The 13,863-nt window shown below is 39.9% G+C and overlaps 2 protein-coding genes across 11 annotated transcripts in view; one reads left to right on the top strand and one right to left on the bottom strand.

Moving 5' to 3' along the window:
• Nucleotides 1-212: 212 nt before the first annotated feature.
• Nucleotides 213-12,242, bottom strand: ANAPC16 (anaphase promoting complex subunit 16). 2 transcript variants are annotated; one of them, XM_053207379.1, is made up of 5 exons: nt 12,087-12,142; nt 10,944-10,991; nt 7,776-7,944; nt 1,828-1,902; nt 213-1,043 (listed from the first exon to the last, which is right to left on the bottom strand). In XM_053207379.1, the coding sequence occupies exons 3-5, from the start codon at nt 7,915-7,917 to the stop codon at nt 928-930; spliced, it is 333 nt and encodes a 110-aa protein (XP_053063354.1). In that variant the 5' UTR covers nt 7,918-7,944; nt 10,944-10,991; nt 12,087-12,142; the 3' UTR covers nt 213-927. The 2 variants fall into 2 exon arrangements, with proteins under 2 accessions (XP_053063354.1, XP_014918889.1); XM_015063403.3 differs by lacking the exon at nt 10,944-10,991 and having other exon boundaries at nt 12,087-12,242.
• The window catches only part of ASCC1 (activating signal cointegrator 1 complex subunit 1), a 114,131-nt gene continuing 111,586 nt past the window's right edge, over nt 11,319-13,863 (top strand). For 6 of the 9 annotated variants that reach the window (XM_053207377.1, XM_053207375.1, XM_027062231.2 and 3 more), the window contains exon 1: nt 11,869-12,020. The gene's annotated coding sequence lies outside the window, so the exon portion shown is untranslated. Of the gene's footprint in view, nt 11,342-11,868; nt 12,021-12,071; nt 12,224-13,863 lie in introns of those variants that run through there. The other 3 variants (XM_053207374.1, XM_027062232.2, XM_053207378.1) reach the window with 3 other exon arrangements.

Here is a 13,863-nt window from a genome sequence, read left to right as displayed (position 1 = left end):
GCTCTCTTAAACAACAACAACAACAACAACAACAACAACAAAACACCCCAACCTAAGTTCATATGGTTTTGTAAAGACAAATATCCCTGGGATAAAGGAAATCTATCATTTGTTTAGGAGAAATGTTTTTAGACTCCCTTCTTCTAAAAGGTAATTTGACCTCTTCCTGGTATCCCAAATCCCTGAGACTTTGAAAGGACAAAGAAAACCAATTTGGAACTCTTTCAAAGGATTTATTTGCTACAGAATTGCTTGAGCCCACCAACAAGATGAACTCAGGATTTCTGTGTTTAAAAGGATTTTGCTCACAGATTTATTTTTACAAGTGCTTCAACATTCAAAAAGTAATTCTTTTTGCCAGCATTTGGCATGTCTAGAAGAGGTTAGAAAAAGTTAGAATCTATAGAATTAGATGTCTAAAAATAGAAAAAAACCCGAAATTTTAAAATTCCTCATTTGAACAGGTCCTGAGTTGAAATCACATTCACTGCAAGAAGAACTGTTTTAGGTCAGAAACGCTGTGTTGTGTAACTCCAGATCCTGATCTTGGATTTGATCAGTGAGGATTCCAGGCACTGCATGAATGACAGCAGAGATGTCATTCAGTTGGCCAATTCCGGCATGTGTCCTACCTGGCTTGTAAAGTTTATAAATATCTCTTAAACCCAAACCTTCAGGTTCTCTGACGCCGATTGTCTTATTCTGATTCTCAATACTTTTTTTAAACAAATAAACAAAAATTTTCCCTGCAAGATCACACATTTAAGTATTTGTTGCTTGTGGATAGATACAGAGAAACCAAGCATGGATGCGAATTAACAATTCAGCGATGGAGCTGTGAATCTCTGGACGGCTGTGTAAGCTGCGAGAAAAGTCCCTCGCTGGCCCTGCACTTGCTGTGCACCAGAGGCGGCCTTCCAGGCAAGGTCAACCTGAAGAGGGTGTGAACCCCAGCAGCTGCTCGATGGGTTTAAACCGCCACTCATCTGCCTCCAGCTCTTCTACCAAACCAGCTAATTTTTCCATCCGAGCAACTTGCTGATCTGTAAGGGTCAAGGAGGCAATATATAATACAACGTATCTCCCACGAGACAGTCACCACCCACCATGATGATTGGTTTAAAAATAATTTCCAGAAGGATTTTTTTCCTCACTAGTCGAGAATTGAGGTCTTACTCTTTGTTGGTCAGAAGACTTAATCTAAAACAACAATGACAAACAACAAGGAGTATGTACCCTCCATGCCATAGCAATTTGGTACTAAAATCCTTGAGCTCCAGGCAATTGCAGCTTTCCCTCCTACATTATGCCTTCAATAGAGAGAAACGATCTGGTGGGAGAACACAGTTCCCTGATGCATAAATGAAGGCCGCAGAAAAGGTGCTATCAGGGTTTTAGAGTCCGGGCTTCTCAGAGTCCAGACAGACAATAAGGTATCACATAAATACTTGAAGGTGAAGATGATGATGGTAAACAGTGGAGAACATTAAAAGGTTTTAGGAAGGAGAAGGGAAAGCAACACACGAATGGTAGGAAGCAGAGTCTCCTCTAGAAAACTAACACTTCTGACTTCAGCTTCTGAGCCTCAATGTGGACATGACGTCTGGCTTAAGACTGCAGAAGGTTGTCCTCGCTTCGGCAGCACATATACTAAGAGATCACGGAATGTTTTTGTCTGCAGGTCATTTAGAAAGTTCGCTTAAACAGCCTTGTAGAGTTTCAGGAGTTTTTGTCACAAAGCACACCGACCTTTCTGATCCTCCTCTCCCATCCCCGCTGCCCCATAATTTGTTCTCATAGTTAAGTATACAACACTCATGTGCTTACCATGTTTCACCTGTTTAAGCGTAGATGCCACTTGATAACTGAAAACGGATTCGCAGAGGAATCTCTCAGAGCCATCTACAAACAGAAGAGGAAAAGTTTTAATCTGCTCTAAGGGTTTTACGGCTTCTGATAAACCAAGCAAGCGTGGCCATTCTTTTCCCTGCTTTCACATTCAGGGTACAGTTTTCAGTGTTTACAAAGAGGGCTTCTGTTTCATTTAGAACTAACAGTCCTTAGCTATAAAAGCTACTTCTTCTATATCTAGAATATTAAAACAGTCCCTCTACTTGTTTCAAAGTTTAAAAATAATATTTAGAAAAACAAAAATAAGAAACCTCAGTGTGATGTCCTGGTCAACATTTCTCCCCTCCTAACCTGAGAGTTTCTTAATGTTCTCTTATTCTGCATGTCAGGCAAACACTGACATCTGACCCATTTGGCCACATGGCTCCTGTGCTATCCAAATACAAAGGTACACCAAAACTCTAGATCATTTTCATTCTGAAAAGTAAAACTGAGGGCAGAATAGCTGTTGTTGATTTTTAATATATCAAGTTACTTCACTATGACCATCACAAAGCACTGCTGGGAAATTTTATTCTGTAAACGCAAATTGTAACCTTGATTTTCCAACTGAACCAAAACACTGCAATTTGGATGGTGATAAGAGTATGGTGCAATTTCAGAACCTAGCATTGTACTGGTGCCAAGAACTGGCAACAAGAAGGTAGCTAACTCAGTCGCAACAGCACTTGGAAGATGATTATGAAACATAAGCTAGTTCATGTTATTCTTTGTCAGGCAAGGGCTGATACAGCAAAATATACTCCCCAAAGACACGGAACTCATATAAGAAAATGTGACTTTTAGAAGGGTAGCAGAAACCATTTGGGGAAGGTGTCGTATTGCAAAAATCCTAAAACAAACGGAGGGAGAGGACACAGCTGTCTTTTTTTAGGTGGTAGTTCACATCAGCACTACTAGGTGTCAAGCACTCACCCATCAGTCACGGGCTGGCGTGTCACCCAGCTATTAAGTGACAAGGAGATAGGACTAACACATTCTGGCTTCATGCTGAGTTTCACACAAGGCTGACCTGATTTCAGAAGTCATGATTGTAGAAATAAAAGGAAACCTCATTTCAAATGGAGGCAGAAGGCCAAGACGGGGAGCTCTCATGCCCTAACACTCAGGGTCGATTGCAGACTCCAACAGGTAGAGGCAGATCTTGCTTTCCCAGCAGGAAGAAAGAAGCCTATTATTCTGCCACCCCAGCAGGATGAAGAAAGGTTTTTCTCCTTGCCAGGCAACAGCCTAGCCAATGAGAAACTGTCATATCTCAGCCAATGGAAAGCCACTACACTTCCCAAATGCCTACTTTGTGCCAATGGACTTTTTGTTTATAATAGTCTCTCCCAGCTCCCCCCCTTGCCTCTCCTATGTTCTCTGGACTTGCCTATGGTTTTGCCATAGCTTGCTTGTCCCCAATTACAATTCCCTGCTATTCCTGAACAAACCCATTTTTTTGCTGGTAAAATAATGTGACAGTTTATTTTTAAGATTAACAGGGTGAGGGGTGCCTGGCTGGCTCTGTTAGTAGCGCAAGTGATCTCGGGGTCCTGAGTTCAAGCACCACGTTGGGGCTAGAACTCACTTAAAAAAAGAGAAAAAAAAAAAAAGATTAAAATGGTGAACAATAAAACCATAGATATTGTATCCAAATGGCTTGGATGTACAACCAAGAGGGCTTCTGTCCAATATTATATTCAAAATTGATGCAAAAAAAAAAAAAAGAAAATGTAACTATTTTCAGATTATGTATTAATATATGCATAACGTTATATTTCAAAATATTATTTCATAAAGTGCTACACTTTAGGAAGAAAGCTACGTTCGTTAAATTCAACCTCTTTTCTACATATTGAACTATATGGTGTATAATATCCTATCCCTTCCTCCCACCCCATTCCTCTGGCTAAATGGAAATCATTTGTGAGCAGATAATCTAAACTGAGCAAAAAAATTTTTTATTTTCAATTACCTAAATATTATACTGTCCAGTTTATTATGTAAATATGCCAGTGTTCATTATCCTCTTCATACCCTTGCTTAAAGAGTCAAATTATAACTCAAGTTTTATTTTAGAAAGAGCAAAGCATAGAGAATTAGAGCCCACTTCTCAGGTAGTTTGATCCTAAACTTTAGGATCTCACTTCATGAAAGGCAGTGGGGATTATGGGCTATAAGGATCAGGCCAAGATGTATTTGGAAGCTCTTGGAAATGCTACCTCGCACTTACATTTAATCACAGGTGCTATTAGGATAAAATGCTTAAGTTATAACATTTGCATACATATTTCCCTTGGAAATGAACTTCAAAGCAAAAAGATGTAAGCTAATCTTTCAAAAAGGCACTTGCGTATCACTTTACCACTTTATGCCTATGGAACACACTTTTGTTGACTTGCAGCTCTGTATTAACCACAAAGTCCACTGCTTAGCCACATCCTATTAGATGTGGTATCTGTACCAATCCAAAGCCTGGAATTTCTCTAGAGAGGAGTCAGCCTGGGGCAATCCATCTTCTATTTAGAAATTGTAATCAAACCCTTTGTAACACACCAAACAGCAATACATCAGCTTTCCTCTTAAGGGACAAGCAAAGGTTATAAGTAGTGAAAAGTTCAGTAAATTGCCAAATCTAATAAATAAATGCCATGCCAACTCCAATAAATAAAATGCTATCAAATTCATTTAAAAGAATATTACCTCACAGCAGGAAATTAGACTATGCCAGATAATTTATACTTCAGTAGCCTACAATGTCACTAAAATTCAGCTACTTCTGGGTTGGAAGGCATTCTCTAATTTGCTCACTAAACTGGGTGAGGACAATCTTAGCCAAGGGCAGGAAGAATGCTGAAAACTGCTGTAAAGATCTTCTTCAGTTTATGATGGGGTTACATCCTGATAAACCCATCATAAGCTAAGAATATCAAGTTGAAAATGCATTTTTTAAAAAGATTTTTATTTTCAACTTCATTATTTATTTTGAGAGAGAAAGCTAAGAGTGGGGTAGGGGCAGAGAGGGAGACAGAGGATCCGAAGTCAGCTGTGTGCTGACAGCAGCAAGCCCAAAGCGGGGCTCAAACTCATAAACTGTGAGATCATGACATGAGCCGAAGATGGCACTTCAACCGGCTGAGCCACGCAGGCGCCCCAAGATTTTATTTTTCTAAGTGATCTCTACACCCAGCGTGGGGCTCAGACTCACAACCCTGAGACCAAGAGTCGCATGCTCCATGGACTGATCCAGCCAGGTACCCTGGAAGATGCATTTAATACACCTAACCTACCAAACATCATAACTTAGCATAGCCTACCTTAAAAGTGCTTGGAACACTTGCATTAACCTACAGTTGGGCAAAATCATCTAACACAAAGCCTATTTTATAATAAAGTGTTGAATATCTCATGTAAATTATTGAACACTGTACTGAAAGTGAAAACCAGAAATGATTGTTTGGGTACAGAATGGTATCATCGGTTGTTTACCCTGGTGATTGTGTGGCTGAGAACCGTGGCTCCTGCCCAGCATCCTGAGAGAGTGCTATACCAAATATCGCTAGCCCAGGAATAGATCAAAATTCAAAACTCGAAGTATGCTTTCTATTAAATGCATATGGCTTTTGCATCATAGTAAAGTAACAAAATCCTATGTCAAAATATAGTAAGTTGGGGACCATGTATACATTATTTGAGGTGTCTGTTACAGAGTGGATGCATGAGAAAGTTAATTCATAATGTTAAGTATATTACTTTGGTTTATTATCCTTAGACTTATGAGGAGGATGCAAAATCAAGTCGAACCTGTTATAAACAGTACCCAATCTTGGCTCCTGATTGCCTGTCTTCCTTCTCTGAAAAGGCAACTTTTCTTACTCTATTTTCATATTCAATTAAACTGGTGTAAGAAAACTGGTCCGTTAATGTGCGTTAGATTAGCTGCATAATAGTATCACCCATAAACATAGTAGAAGATGCTTCGAAATCCAACATCCTTATTAGGTTTCATTTAAGAAAATTCTTTTTAGGAGTACTCTTTTTCAATTCAACATTCTTGATTTGACCAGGATAGTTCAGGAATGACCATCTTGAAGTTTTCATAGTTTGTCCTTAAGTGTAAGTGGCTTTAAAATATAGCTAAAACTTTAAACCTAAGAAAGGGAATCAAAACTGTGCACTTTGAATTTAAACCTAATATAAATTCATCCTACAACAGAAAGCCAACACATTTCCTCCATGAAGCACACTGGGATGGAATAAAAATGTAGAGAACTAAAACTTGTTAGAACATCAGCATTCAGACTAATCTCAGTAGCCTTTCTTCTTTAACGTTTCCAAGTAATCTGGTATACACTGACACAGAACCCTTATAGCTTTGAGACTAAGGAGGTACCTCCTGTATCAAATTCCTCTTGTAGCTAGAATTTAAATGACTTTAATCTTAGAGTCCATTGTTAAACATTGATTCCTCTTCTGTGGCTATAAAACTCATTAAGCAATTTCAGTGCCTCCAATTTTTGATTTTTGTGGGCAACTTCCTTAATACCAGTTGTCTGCCGCATACAGTTGAAGTCATAATGTATTTTTAGTGCCACATATGGTAAACAAGGCCCCAATTGTTCACTATGTCCAGACTCAGTGATGTCAACTCGAATATTCGATTAACACAACTGAAGATGAAAAGGCAAAGACAGAAGTACGTACATCACAGATGGATCACCAACTACATTACCCAATTGTCTACTTCACTAATCGTGATTTCAACCACTTCTAGAGAGCCTTATGGTCCCAGGCTTCCCATGCTTCCTTGTCACAAATGATTCTTCTGTTTGGGCTTAACCCAAGATTCTTTTTACCCGACATAAATGAATAAAGTTCACCCCCAAAAGCTGACACCTATAGTTTGTACCTTTCTCAGAGATCTCCAGATTTTTAAAATACACTTACCAAGATTTGCAATTTAAAGCAAAAAAGATCAATATGTAACTAAGCACAAAAGTGCTACAAACAAGTAGATTTTGAATCCTTAATAGGTTCTTTGCTGACTTTTTTCAAAGTATGATGAATAGTTTATAGTTACGGACCATTCTTTTGTAAGGATCCCTCGAATGTTAGTCACAAGAAGACTCCTGTGCTGCACCCTACACTAATTCAGAATCTCTAAGGTGGGCCAGAAATGTGCATTTTAAATAAGCTCTTCAGGTGATTTTTTATGCTCCCTATTAAGAATTTATTGGTCTAGCTCCTAAAGTGACATGTATCCAATGAATTTCGGGTATCAATGCGGTTTCATGCTTACAGCTTGTGCTCTGATCTTGGCCAGCCAGTTTGCAAATGTGTGCTGAGTAAGATGGTGGATGATTTGACGCAAATCCAGCTCTAGTGCTAGTAAAACCACACAGCACTGTCCTGCAATGGGCCAGGAGAGTCATCTTCACATATAAGAGTAGTATATTAGTTTTCCTCTTAGAACCTATTTGATGAGGTTAATCTATCTGTAGGTTAGAAAAAAACGCATCAAACCTACTCATCATAGGGAGGCAGACTGGTGCCAGGATAAAGCAAACTGGAGCAGGAGGTCAAGAGAATTCCTGGTTCTAGTGCTGACTTTGTCTTTAACGTGGTCAAATCACTTTAACTTTTCTGGGTCTAAATAAGTCTAGATGACTTCCTTGATTTCCAAAGTCTTTTTCAGCTCCAAAATTTTGACAGTGGAGAAAGATTTGTGTTTTGAACATAACATTTTGAAATGGGGACAAGAGATGAAATGTGAGGCTGAAATCAGGGCACACTTGTCTCTAATCCACTTAATAGCTTCTTTACAATTAATATTCATTGCAGGTCAGAATCCAATTATTCAGCAAAAAGCAGCATGAGATCACCTTCTAACATCTCTCCAGCTCCTTTGGGGTAGGTGAAAAGGGCTTTCCGTGGTGGGGCAAGGTCTGAGACACTGAAACCAGATCCCGTGACAGAACTTCCACTGACTCCACCAGCTGAGGAGGATGATGAAGAGGCAGCCATTTCCTCTCTAGCAGAATTCTCACTTCACTACAGAGAAAGAAAAACAGTGATTGGCAAGTTTATGGAAGTGAGACTGACAATGTTTCATTCTAGCTGCCATAAAAGCCAGCATACAGTTTAGTATAAGCTCTCCTTTTTTTCTATCCTTTCTACTTCTGCAATCTTTTACTAATGCCTCAGGCCAAAATCTCAGGATTTTAAATGAAAATATGTTTATTCTGCTTTTCTACTTAAAACACTACTTCCTACCATTAGCAAACTGTTTATATCACTTGGGATCGACTGTGGGTGATTTATGGGTTATGAAAGGGTGATACGGCAGGGCCAAGGTAGCAATTTGACTGAGGAAATAAATTATATGAGGATAAAACAACAAGCCTCATAGGACAGTTTGTCTTGGCTACGTCCTGACCAAGCCATACCAAAAAATTCACGTATAAAATTTTCCAAATAAAATTCCAGAATAACACTGTGTTCTGTTCTCAAGGAAAGGGAATTGGTTAGGAAATACATATTTGTCCTTTCGTTAAAGATGTTTTAAAAACTTTTTCATCCAAATGTAATACCCAAATTGGTCACTTGGTGGCATCCCCAAACCAGAACAAAGTAGCTCATGAAATGGATCGTTGAATTCATGGTTTATTACGAATACAGCAGCTGTGTTTAACCCCATGTCATATTAAAAAATCAGAAAGCCCAAATGTAAATGAGAAAATCTGTACTGAACACATGATTCTTTACAGAAGTTCAAAACCAAAATACTACTTTTGCCATCGAAGCTTATATTACACATTTACTTAAGATTCTAAAAAATGTACGTTTTCTAAAAAGAATGGCTAGCATTGTGCTAGAATTTCTCGCCATGATGGAAATGTTCTAACATTCTATTTCTGTGCTGTCCAATATGATAGCCATTGACCTTCTGTGGCTATTAAACTAGTGTGACTGAAGAACTGTATTTTAATTAAAAAAAAATTTTTTTTTAGGTAATCTCTATACCAAATGTGGGGCTTGAACTCACAACTGCAATCAAGAGTCACATGCTCCACCAACCAAACCAGCCAGGCACCCCTGAAAAACTGTATTTTAAAATTGTATTTAATATTAATTGAAATTTAAATAGTCACATGTGGCTAGTGATTACTGTATTGGATAATACAGCTCTAGTATTTAGACTAAAAAATGACTTTACACTGAATTGTACACTTTAAAATGGCCAATGGTTAATGTTATGTTATGAGAATTTTAGCTTAATTTAAAAAAACAGAAAAAATGACTTTAAAAGGATTTTAAAAATGAATTTCTGTCTTTAATGGCCAAGAATTTTAGCTGATATTTTCTTCTTTTGCTAGTTGCAAAAAACATTTGTTACAAAAGTCAGAACTTATTTTTGAAAAAATAGAAAAAATGAGAGACTATGCAGACATAAATCCCATATATATATACATAATCCAGTGTCCTAGCAAGAAAAATGATATAGTGTGCATTTCTGAAATGCTGGCTGTTCTGTTTCCTTAATTTTGTGATGATGATTTAAGGCTGTCAGGGAAGCAGAGTTTAGTTTTTTATTTCATTATATGTCCATAAGTAATACTGATTAAAACTGAAGGGAGACATGGGAACAGTAAGGCAACTGCTATAATTAGAATGTCAGCCTATTTAAAAATATAAATTGATTAACGACATCGTCAATTTTGCTATTAGATCACCTTTTCTTTTTTCTCTGAGCTCTGTAACTTTCCGAATCATAGTCAGAAAACCAACAACATTTCAAGTTGGATACATATCCAATCTTTGGGTGACACTAGCTTAAAATATAGCTTGACAGGTTCTTAAATGCTCTTTTAAACAGAACTTAAGCAGTAATGGACCTGGTCTAAATTTCTAAGTGGATTCTTGTTGGAATTCAAATAAAGTATACAGATAATTTAGCCATCTTTTGGAGAGGTACTCAGTCTTATTTCCCATCAGTTCAGAGCAGAACCTACTGTGAAGTGTTTATATATCTCACCTAAGACTTAAAACCCCAAATCTTTTTTCTACACCTTGATAAATGCTCTATTCAGTTGCAAATGCAAGGGATGCTTTATATTTTGAAATCACTGGCTCAGCAGAGCTCCCTAGGGACTGCCAGAGTGAGGACAGCTTCAAAGGCTAGACACAGTGTGACTTCTAAACTGAGTATAATCAAAGGAATTCCCTTTCATCCCATTTTCTTTCAAACTCAGAACTACTATCATTCAATACACAAAACAGCTAAGGTTGAAAACTGGAGTGCACAATTAGCACAAAGTACCTTTACACAGGTAAGCAGTTTTCTGCTGAGTTAGAATAATACACCTAAGTAATTTCTAGCTTTAAAGATACAGGTTGAATTTTGCATGCTATCAGCAGATGGTAAGAGAGGAATTTAAGTGAAACTAACAATAAACCCTGCTTTGTAACTGCTTTATGAAGGCACGCATTCTGATCATCAGAACCAAACATAATGCTTGGCTTACATTAAGTAGCTGTTGATTTAAATAAATGTTTGCTAAATGAATTAAACATTTCACAGGAACCACAAGATTCCTTAAAGGTCATCTAATCCAATTCCTTCATTTTATGGATGACCAAACAAAACCAAGCTATAGAAATGTTAGCTTCTATGCTGTGACACTTTTCAAGCAATGGCTTTGTGGACGTATCATGTGCCATATGAAAGCACTAAGAGTACAGACTCTGAAGCCTCTCGGCCTAGGTTCACGTCCTGGTTTTGCTATTTAACTTGCTGTTATAACTCTGGACAAATCGTTTAACCTCTCTGTTCCTCAGTTACCTCATGTCTGAAATCGGAATCATAGTAGTACCTTCCTCAGAAAGGTGTCACAAAGGTTAATATAACTAAAGCATTTAGAGTAGTTACAGGCATAGTAAACACTTAATACTAGCTATCCAAAATTAGTAATGGATATTTACTCCTGAATCTTTTTTTCCCCTAATGCAGATCCCAGTTTTGCATTCACAGTATGTCCCAACACACTTACTCATGAGAAAAGTTTTAATTCTCTCCATTTGACAGAGTCAGCAAGCTCCTAGAGGGGAAAGGGTCTGCTCAGCAAGAGGGAAAATGCCCTCCATTAACCCACTTAACACTTTCATTTTACGGTTCATGAGTTTAGAAAGAATTCTGTGATCTAGGAAAGGGGGAACCAGTTGTCTTTCCACCTGCAAGGCCTAGCACCAGAACCCGGATCTCAACTTTCCTGAATGAATAACGAACGATGATAGAACACAGGGCTAGTGGCTCACAAAGATTATATGCATGGGAAAGACAAGTGGGGTGTCATGAGAGTTGGTCCATTACTGTTTTTTTTTTCTTCTTCATTCTGCAGATCTACAGTATTAATACAACTCTAGCACACACTAGGCTGCCAGGCCCAAGGTAGGTACTCGCTAAAATTCTGTTTTAATGAGTAAATATTCATGGTAAGTAATCTAATGTGGGGCTTAACCTTATAAGGGAAGCTGAGTCTATTGGCAGTAGAGATCCCCATAGCAGAGCAATGTTATTTTGGGGGACACAGCATGGCTGTGTCCAGTGATAGGATGATCATTTACTTTATCTACGACAGGGATGACCTCGTATTCATAAGCTTTACTTTCTATCAGATCTACGTCTGTTTTCTTAAAATAATTCTTCTTTTAGAAGGAGTCTCCTTATGAAAGACGCTGAAAGGACACTGGTACAATGGCAAATTATTACAAGCAATCACTAAATTCCATCATCAACAAATCGTTCCATCGGGCTCCACTTAAAACAGCAGGACTACCACCCAAATGGATGCTGCAGCTAAAAGTAGGTCGGGTGGAGAGAAAGGGGCTAGAAAGGGGAGGGGTCAGGACGCTGGCAGTTTCCCCACTAACTCCCAGGCACGCTTCCTCCTCCTACCCCGTGCGGTCCCAAGGGGGCGACGCCACCGGCGCCGCCCCATTGCGCAGGCGCCGCCCCTCGGCCCGCATGCGCACCCAGTGCGGCGCGGCCTGAGGAAATTTCCTTCCACTCCCTCTGCAGCAGGCTCCAGTTTCTCCTCCTATCTTCTCCGTTTTACTAGTCCCTGCAGGTAGGATCCCAGGGATCAACTCCCTTCCACCAAGCTCCCGGGGTCCTTGAGCCCTCGGCCACTTACCTCAGAGGATTTGGCACTTTCCCCTACAGCCCCGCCCCCAGGGCCAGCCGGAGCGGCAGCGTTTACAACGACGAGGACGGCGGCGTGCGCGCGCCCGCGCGGAAGGAACCGGCGCCGGCGTGCGCGCGCTCGCGCTGGTGGGCGTGGCCAGGGCGGAGGGAAGTGGTGAACGCGCTCAGGGAGAGGACTTCCGGGTCCTTCGTTTTCCCCCCCCCCACGCCCCCCCCACGCCCCCCCCCCCAACCTTACCGTGGTTTTGCTTGGAGTCCTGGAGTTCCTTTCTCTTCAGTCGTTTTGGTGTACTCGCTTTTTTTTTTGTTCGCTTTATGATTCGGGGCGTTAGCTTCCCCCACGACATTTCAGGCCTTCTGCTCTCCTCTCTCCAGGCTACCACGAGGCAGGATTTAATTGCTTATCCACCCCGTCCCCCCCCCCTTCTTTCAGAGCAGTACCCCAGTGCTGAATGGGAAAGGCAGACGAAGTTTGCTGCCTTTGAGACACTACGCTCTTACTCCAGAGCTCATGGTCTGAGGGCCCGGCCTAAACATTAAACTACCTTTGTGAAGGGCCTTTTTCATTTTGTGAGGTCCTGGGGGAATAGGGCACTACGGTGTAATGTCCTTAAACTGTTGCTAATTATGCCTGTCTTCAAGTCTGCTTACCTTCTATGCTGTTATTTCTTGCAACGCGAAATCTCTCCTTCATTCCGGAAGCAAATTACCAATTAAAGTGACTTAATTGCTGAGGGTTGGATTGAGATTTAGTATATTTAGTAAGGACGGGTCGAGTTTTGGAGGATCTCTCAAATTTTGGGTTTCAAGACTATGTAACATGTAGGAACATTCGTTGAACTTAACCACAGCCAGCCCAGCCCTTAAGGAACCTTTGCTTTAATTCTTGATTCATTAAGTGGTGACTAGAAGCTTGGCTTCTCGGTGAGTGATGTACAGTTTTTGGGTAGTGGCCTGTAGAAATGGATAGCAATGTGTTGGTTTGAAGAACCATTTGGTTAAGTGATAGTTTAACTGTTTTGATGGGCAACTGGATCTAATTTTGAGGTATATGTTTCTAGCATCTCTGAAAGTACTTAGAGGTTATTTTTACCTCCTGAAAGATAAGTGTGCTGAACATTCCTAATCCTTTTAATTATGTTGGATAAACCAAGGTGAGACACTTAGTAAGTGGTTAAACAGAAAATTGTTTCTTACTCTCTTTAGGTCAAACTAATAAATAATAGTAATAAATACTATTCTCACAAAGTCATGGATGACCTGTATATAGAGGGCTGAATATTTTTTTTTTTGGTTGCACGTGTGTGGAGGAGGGGCAGAGAGAGACAGGGAGAGAGAGAGAGAGAGAGAGAGAGAGAGAGAGAGAATGAATCCCAAGCAGGCTCCTGATAGTGTGGAGCCTGACAAGGGGCTCGAACCCATGAACTCTGAGATCATGACCTGAGCTGAAATCAAGAGTTGCTGCCCAACCGATTGAGCCATCCAGGGGCCTCTGGGCTGAGTACCATTTAATCACCTTTTCTTGGAGTGCTGAAATAGTTTACAAATTATTGTTTAGGGGCACCTGGGCACCTGGCTGGCTCAGTCTGTGGAGCATGCAACTCTTGATCTCAGGGTTGTGAATTTGAAGCCCATGTTGGGTGTAGAGATTACTTAAACGTAAAATATTTAAACACAAAAGCAAATTACTGTCTAGAGTGATCCAGGAATGGAATACTGTTACGGAAACAGCTCGCAGATAGGGGAAATCTAATGGGAATAGGGCT

Source organism: Acinonyx jubatus, chromosome D2 (assembly GCF_027475565.1).
Source record: "Acinonyx jubatus isolate Ajub_Pintada_27869175 chromosome D2, VMU_Ajub_asm_v1.0, whole genome shotgun sequence".
In the NCBI taxonomy this organism is placed as follows: domain Eukaryota; kingdom Metazoa; phylum Chordata; class Mammalia; order Carnivora; family Felidae; genus Acinonyx; species Acinonyx jubatus.
Note: the sequence above shows the minus strand (reverse complement) of the source record. Positions and strands in the feature narration are given on the sequence as shown.